The sequence below is a fragment of the Abrus precatorius genome, unplaced genomic scaffold, assembly GCF_003935025.1.
Source record: "Abrus precatorius isolate BTA unplaced genomic scaffold, Abrus_2018 Scaffold11, whole genome shotgun sequence".
Taxonomy (NCBI): domain Eukaryota; kingdom Viridiplantae; phylum Streptophyta; class Magnoliopsida; order Fabales; family Fabaceae; genus Abrus; species Abrus precatorius.
In genome coordinates this window covers 13,834,143-13,842,534 of record NW_020874303.1, presented here as the reverse complement: position 1 = coordinate 13,842,534, position 8,392 = coordinate 13,834,143, and the positions used below count along the sequence as shown (strand labels likewise).

Here is an 8,392-nt window from a genome sequence, read left to right as displayed (position 1 = left end):
ATAGTCTCGTTGTAGCGAGAGGTCCCTCACTGTAGCAAAAAATGTAGAAAACATAATGCAATTTTGTCTGATATTTTCGCTGTAGCGAAAGAGTCTCGTTGTAACGACAATCTCTCACTGTAGTGAGAGTATCGCGATTCTTGAGGTATTTAAGGGTTTTCATGCATAAAATTTCATTTCTTCACCTTCTCTCACGTCCCACTTTCGTTTTCTCTAAACTCTCTCTACATTTTTTCAAATAAAACATCTTCAAATACCAATTATTCTCTGAAATACGTTCGATTCTAAGTGATTCTAAGTAAGTTTCTTTTAATTTAAACATGTTACCATTCATTTTCTTTGAATCTTGTCTTAAGGAACAATTCGTGTTACCTAGGTAGAAGTGCTATTTTAGGACGTTCTTCATCGTCAACCTCAGTTAGATATTTATTTTAAAGTAAGGAAAGCTCTATTCTATCATTATATGATATGAGTTATATGTTGAGTTTATGAGAACATGTTTATGTACCAATTTTGATTATGTATGTATGAGTGATGAATATTAATAAAGAAAGATTGCTAATATGTATATGTTTGATGTTTTGGTTGACTGATTCTACTATGAAAATATGAAAAATATGATTGAAAAAGTATAATATTATAATTGACTAAATTTGATGAATGTACTGGGTGTAATATTAACTTATTGATGAGATATGCCTGAAAATGATGAATGAGTCATCGATGATTTATTGAATGACGTAATTGTTGTGATTATAAGCAAGTGATGAGCAATATGAAATTAGTTAGAAGTGCTATTAAGCACGATCTTATGAATGGATTGGTGTAAATAGTTACAGAAATACATTGAAGGTATAGAGTCTGGAGACGATAAGAAAATCTCGAAAAAATGTAAGGTAATGAGTGACATTCGTGATTGTGCACATGTTATTATGAAGTGCGAATGTGCCATATGGCCTCACACTCATTTTTCGACTAGACTCCTGACTATGCTTTACTAAAAGGCTCATGATTGCATATATTGTATCTGTATTGCATGAGCTAACCAATAACTATTTATATGATTGAGTAAGACATCGAGAACTGCTGAAGATATCGGATGAATGTAATCATAGTGCACTTAAAGTGAGAATTTGGAATGGAAATATTAATGAGGTTGCGTGAATGTGTGTAATGAATGAGATGTATACAACGTGTGGTAATGTGATATAAATTATCATCTAATTATATAATCATGATTGTTGTTGTGAAAATGTTATGATATCTTTGCATTGTATTGTAAATGGGATAGATGTTCACCCCAAGTAGTAAAGATGATAACTTATCCCATGCGATTGATATAGTGGATGTACATGCTAGTAGTAGATTAAATTATGTATTTAGGGAATATAGACATTGTATATTTACATTTTAGAGTATATTTTAGAAATGATGAGGAGTATACATTAGAAGTAATATATAATTATGCAGTTCCTTTCGATTTTTCAACTAGTGGTCAAATTCATCAGTTTGTTAGTTTTTATCTATATCGGATAATAGAAAGGCCCTCTCGGATAATGAATAACGTATTCACTTATCATGATAATGATTTGTTAAGAAGACCTAATAGCTACACATTTGAGAGATTCCCTAGTGTAGAATTGGTGGCGTATTCTAGTGACGTCTATCTTGGAGAGGATGATGAATTAATTACTGAGGACTTAGCTGAAATTGAAGGCTGACATAATATAGATGATTAGTTTCAGTTCCTCAATATGTCAGAAAGAGAAAATGCTGTAAACTTTGATCTATTTTGAATAATGATATTAATTTGTAATATATTTCATGTAGTAAATTTTCTTAAAGTTGTTTTATATATGAGTTTACTGTTATGAAAGGTTTTATTTTTGTAAATTTGATTAATGGTTAAATAGAAAGGTTGGTTATTCTTTCTAAAATTTTATGAAAATTAATATATTTAAAATAGAGAAAATGTAATGTGTTACAAATTAGATGAGTTTGCATAATATAATTTTCAATACTCATAACACAAGTTTGAGTAAGAATAACTCTTTCAACAAAAGGAATAGAATTTATTTTCTATTTTAAAAGCCTATTTTTATTAATTATAATATAATTTTTTTTATTCTTATTGGTGAAAATAGAAGATCCGATTTATGATTCTAAATTTTTATTTTTAGTATTATTAGAAGAATAAATAGAGAAATTTTTTTAACATAAAAACTTAAAAAACATATTTGATAACATTATTTAAATATCAATTTAAGATTAAATTGATTCAACAATTCAAAATAATCAGAAAAAAATAAGTTTAAAGATTGAATTTTTAAATAGAAAGGTTTTCAATTTTCATTATTTAAATTATTTTGGATACAAGCATGCCTATCAAAACATATAACAAAAAATTCTTACAAGTCTCTTTGTCTACCACGTGTAGGTAGAAAAATTACTCCATAGTACACCATTTCAATTAGTTAACTTCACTTATTAGTTCTTTAATTGTTTTGTCAAATATAAACGTATTATTTTTATATGTTAATCAAAATGACGATTAAGATGTAACTACAATAATATTATTAAACTTAAATATTACAAATATAATACTTAAAGGTAATCAATAAAATTTATTAAACTGAGGTATATATTCATCTAAAAAATAATTGTTGAAATAATTATTAATAAAATTATTACAATTAAATAATTTGTTTATAATAAGTTAATGTCAACAAATTAATATAGTATTATTCTACTAATTCTTTTATTTTTATTTTTTTTTAAATAACATTATATTAAAAGAAATTTTAACTTCGATGATTAGAAATTTCAATTATGTTCTTTAACACAAAAAGTTTACTACTTTTTAGTTTCGATTAATTTTATTATATTATTTAAAAATATATGTATCTCCAATTTAATGTTTATACTTTGTTGTATTATAACTTTAACAAACGATGATCGTTAAATAAAAACTATTTATAAACATATAAATTAAATTAAAACCATTCATAAGAACAAGAATAAATAATATTATTTATAGAATATAAAAATTATTTTTTTTACTAGCTAAAAAGGACTTAACGCAAACAAATAATAATGTCAGTAATATGATACTATTTCTTTTTTGTATTTAAGTTGAATTATTAATTATTTTAAAAATTTAATTTGAAAATATGCTTATTATTTAAATTTATATATTTTATATAAATATTATCAATTTAATTTTAAATTAATTATATTAAATTTAAATATAATATTTAATTCTAAATGAATAAAAAATTAATTTAGAAATCAATACAACATTTACATTTTATTAAAAATATTATGTACATGTTAATCAACACAAACTACAAAATAATTTTCATAAATTATAATAATAACATCATTTTACATTTTTTTAACCCTCAGCTTATGAAAATTTAAAGAAGATAAATATGTTCTTTTAAAAATTATGTCTATAGAAAATTTAATTTTAGAATTTCAAGAAAAAAAAAAACTTAGCGATAAAGATTTTGGAGTATAAGAAAAATAAATTTTCAAATCAATCAATCATACTTCAAATGAAAAAAAAAATTAAATATTTACCCACACACATCACTTTATACCATGACTTTACATTTCATTATATTCTATAAATCCAAATATAACCTAATTAAAAATATATTTTATATTATACTAAAGAGGTTTCTTTGAAAAGATAAAAAACGTTATCTTGAATGGTTAAATTTGAATTTAAGCAACTAATAATAATACAATCTTATAAAAGAAGAAGAAGCATTAAGTATATTGTTATAATTTTAATACAATAAATATGTTTATTTCACTAAAAAGTTTTATTTTTAAATGTTTAGACTTTAAAGTTATAATAGAAAAAAACTTTTTAAATTTTCTATAATAAACTTTTATGCTTCTTTTCTTTTATTCCTATTTATAACACACAAATTTAGTAATTATTTTAATATGTTTGTCATGATATTAATAAGGTAGTTAAAGATTTTATTAGGTTTTCTAATAATTCATTTGATGCTGAGACAACATTATCTCCTAAAAACATGGTGACTTGGGTGATTGGCAAATGGTTAACACATTTCTTATAGATAGGTTAGTGTGATATATTTTGTAGGATAAATCTAAATGATAAGTTCTAATTATGAAATTAAGTTAAATATATGAAAGATAATCTACTGTAGATTATTTAACTAGACTCAAAAGACTCTATTATTTAGAAAAAAAAATATTATAAAAGTTTGTAGCATTTTGATAGATTATTTTAAGCTTCATTTGTCTTTTGTTTTTTTAATATGGTATTAGATTAGACTTGACTCAATTGCTATCAAAGTTGATTTTGTTCAAATATCATAATTAGTGAGTTATTTGTTCATAGTGCTTGGAAATTGGAACAACTCGCCATCTATATTTTGCAACACATCAAAGACCATGTACACCAACTTCTTTGGCTAACAATAAAAAAAATGAAAGATCACTGATATTAGAGAGGTATAAAAGATATTTATTCTGCAAAGATGACTTGTGCTTAACTCAACAATTTGAGATTTAACCCTTTACCAATTTCATATCTTGATTAGATCTGGAAGTTGCCAATAATTAATTTATATTTTTCATTTGACTTATCAATTATGGATCTTTACTCATTAATACTTTGCTCTATTATTGTAGGTTTACTTCTTTGAACTCTTAGCTTAAGTGTTCTCATAAGGTTGAAGACATTAACCATTGTCTTAGAGATTGTTTTTACTTTAAAGAAGTTTGATTTTGTAACGCTCCGAATTTTGATAATATTAATTATTGTATATATATATATATATATATATATATATATATATATATATATATTCATTATGCGTTGATTTATTTGATAATGATGTTTATGTGTATTAAGTACGTGGATGTGTGTATTTATGTCTATGCATGACTGGATAGGGCTGAAATGGGCTAAGTGCCTAAGTGCATGGCGTGATACTGGGCTGTTCTCGCTGCAGCGAGAGGATTCTCGATGTAGCGAGAGGGCTTTGGGAGGAAGGACTGAAACTATCACCTTCTCGCTGTAGCGAGAGACGTCTCATTGTAGCAAGAGAGCAACAGTTTGGAGTGCATTTCTGGGTGCAGTCTCGCTGTAGTAAGAGGGTCTCGCAATAGCGAGATTCTGCAGAAACCAGGATGCAATTTGTCTGATATTTTCACTGTAGAGTGAGGGCGTGTCGCTGCAACGAGAATATTTCGCTGTAGCGAGAGTGTCGCGACTAGAAAAGGATTTAAAGGGGGTTAGAGTTCGGGGAGAGTTATTTCTCCTTCTTCCTTCGAAATTCCTTTGATCCTCTCGTTCCCAAAGCCCTATTTCACCGATTAATTGCCTCCAAAGTCGTTCGGGAGCTTGATTGAAGGACGAATACATGTGAGAAACGCTTGGAGGTGAGTTTTAATGGTTAGGGTTCCATTTCTCATTCCCATTTCTCTGTTTCTCGGTTTCTTACAATTCTCATGGAGTTCTTCAATGTGTTTTAGGCCGCAATCTGTGTAGGGAGCACGTTCGTGGTCGAATCCGAGTGTGAGTCTTCAATCCAAGGTAAGGGGGACTCTACCCTATCTCAATGTATTATATATCTTATGTGTTCGGTTGATTAATGCAATGTGGCTGAGATAGGGGGGTAGAAATAGTGTGTTTGATGAAAATTAATGTGCATTGTGATGTGTGCTGGAATAGTTAGGCCCCGTGGGGGAAATTGTGTGTGATGGAATGCCATTAATTGATGAATAAATGAACATTGTGAACAAATGTGGGCCCGAGGGCCGTGTAATGTAAATGAATATGGGCCATGCGCCATGTGATATGAATTGAATATAGGCTGTGTGCCGTATGCAAGCATGAATATTGCGTGTGTGAATGGGGCGTGTTAGCATCGTCGTAATACGCTGTGAATGGTTCAGCGATACACTGGGGGTGTGGGGATGAGGACGGTAGAAATACCTTGGGGAGGAGAGAGTGGTGGTGACACCGACTGTGGAACAGGTGCACCACGGGCCACACACTCTCTTCCTGACTAGACCTCTGACCACTATCTTTGCTGAGCGACCTGTGACTACCCACGTGGTATTCGTGAGGCGAGGGTAACCGACGACTATTCATGGTGGAAATCTGTGATCACAGTGCTACAGTGAGTGTGACTGGTGTGCGTATGCACGAGTTGTGTATTGTACTTATAAATGTGAAATGTTGTCTGTGATTGTATTTGTTTAATGTATTGAAAATGTGCTAGAGGTGAGACTCTATGTTGACTATGTGTTTTGGGTAGTGTAGAGTACTCACCCTTATATTCATTTTTTAGGTAATCAAGACGATCAGCACTAGACTTAGTGAAGGGATGGATGGAACTGCTATAGGACTTAGGATATTATTTTGAAAAATTGTTGTATTAGAATAAGTCCTGTAGCAACTGTTTGATACAATTTGTAACCCCTTTCTTTATTTGAAATAGTTGATGAAACTTGAATTAAAATAGAAATTTTATTATTTCAAAAATTTGCAAAATTTCTTATTTATTGAAATTAAATTTAAGGTGTTACAATTTTAGTATCAGAATAGTTCATCCAAACCGAACTAGAGTATCGGGCTAAAGCGTCTATGATAAGTGTTAATTGTTTTGTTTGCCTGAATTATAATGTATAAATTGATCTAATGTGCTGGAATGTGATTGCTTACTTGTTGTAGCTAGATTGAATATATCTGGTAGAGGTAGAGGTAGAGGAGCTAGAGACACCAATGACCTCATGAAACGCATGGCTCAGATTCTGGAAGCCATAGTACACAATCAAGGTGGAGAGTCAGCTGAGTATAGAGGGTTATCTGCCTTCACTAGGCATGATCCTCCAAAGTTTGAGGGTGGATTCAACCCCGAAGGAGCCCAAAGGTGGGCGGCTAATGTGGAGAAAATCTTCAATGCAATGGGGTGCTGTGAAGAGAACAAGGTTGCCTATGCCACCTACTTGCTATGTGGGGAGGCTGAGGACTAATAGAGGTTTGTCGGTCAGATCCTGCCACAAGAGGATGACTACATCCAGTGGGAGACATTCAAGACCATATTCCTGGGAAACTACTTTCCCCGGGACCTAAGGAAGCAGAAAGCTAGAGAGTTCCTTGAACTGAAGCAAGGAAGTATAACTGTGGGAGAGTATGTGGCTAAGTTCCAAGAGCTGATGAAGTACTGGCCTCATTATCAGCATGGTGATGGAGAGGAGGATCTGTGTGCTCAGTTTGAGCATGGATTAAGGCCAGACATCCGAGCTGCGGTCAGTGTGTTTCAACTGACAGACTTGCCCACTCTGTTGAGCAAGAACAGGATTTTCGAAGCTAACTCAAAAGGGAAGACGGTGGACACTAGGGGAGCCGACCCAGTGAGGCAAGATAAGAGACCCCCTAGGTTCTCAAAGGGGCCGTATTTAGGTTCAAATAGCTCTCAGTCTTCAAGAAGTTCATCTCAAGAGAAGAGCAGTGGGAGTGGTTCAGGGTTAAGTTCTTTCAAAGGACCGCTCATATGCTTCAGGTGTGGAGGGCCACACATGGTGAAAGACTGCCCACAGCCGAGGATAACTTGCAACAACTATGGGAAGTCGGGGCACATTGCCAATAAGTGTTGGGCCGCTAAGAGAAGCGGTAGTTCAAGTGCAACTCAGAGGCCAAAATCAAAAGGAAGTACAGAGTCAAGTACGGGGCAGAAGCTGAGCATCTTCACAGTCAAAAGAGCTGATCTGAGGTAAATGCATTATTAAGGGTCGATTGCTTGATGTGCTATTTGATTCGGGTGCTATGCACTCCTTTATATCTGTGGACTGTGTGAATAGTCTGAAATTGCATGTGACGGAATTGCCGTATAATGTTGTGGTGACTACCCCTACGGGTAAGCCGGTTGTGACGTCATGAGTGTGTTTGGGGTGTGCGATGATGGTACACCGTAGGGAGTTTAAGGTGGACTTAATTTGCTTACCTCTTTCTCAACTGGATGTAATTCTAGGAATGGATTGGCTTGTTGCCAACCATGTGTTGCTGGACTGTAGGGAGAAGACCTTGATCTTTGGTGCGACAATGGCCAAGGTTCTAAGGCTTATGAGCCAGGGAGCATGGGAGAACACGGTGAGCACCAAGGCTTTCATGGTTATGTTCTCAATAGAAACCAAAAGTGTGGTGGAGCTAGAGTATATTCCAGTGGTAAGTGATTTCTTGGAAGTTTTTTCCGAAGAGGTTTCTGAGCTACCGCCTGAGAGGGAAATAGAGTTTACTATTGACCTCATTCTGGGGGCAAGTTCAATTTTCGTGGCACTTTACAGGATGTCACCAGTGGAGTTGGCAGAGGTCAAGAAGCAAGTAGAAGACCTATTGTAG

At 32.4% G+C, this 8,392-nt stretch overlaps 1 protein-coding gene across 1 annotated transcript; it reads left to right on the top strand.

The window, feature by feature from the left end:
* Positions 1-6,140: 6,140 nt before the first annotated feature.
* LOC113855653 lies at positions 6,141-8,392 on the top strand. Its single transcript, XM_027487283.1, has 5 exons — positions 6,141-6,189; positions 6,725-6,981; positions 7,045-7,766; positions 7,855-7,910; positions 8,025-8,392. The coding sequence occupies exons 1-5, from the start codon at positions 6,141-6,143 to the stop codon at positions 8,390-8,392; spliced, it is 1,452 nt and encodes a 483-aa protein (XP_027343084.1).

Excerpts from the sequence above, each read along its gene's own strand:
- LOC113855653 (XM_027487283.1), top strand. The coding sequence starts at position 6,141 with ATGGTGGAAATCTGTGATCACAGTGCTACAGTGAGTGTGACTGGTGTG. Across the intron at positions 6,190-6,724 it reads AGTGAGTGTGACTGGTGTGC|CTAGATTGAATATATCTGGT; the intron begins GTATGCACGAGT and ends TACTTGTTGTAG. Across the intron at positions 7,911-8,024 it reads TGTGGTGACTACCCCTACGG|GAATGGATTGGCTTGTTGCC; the intron begins GTAAGCCGGTTG and ends ATGTAATTCTAG.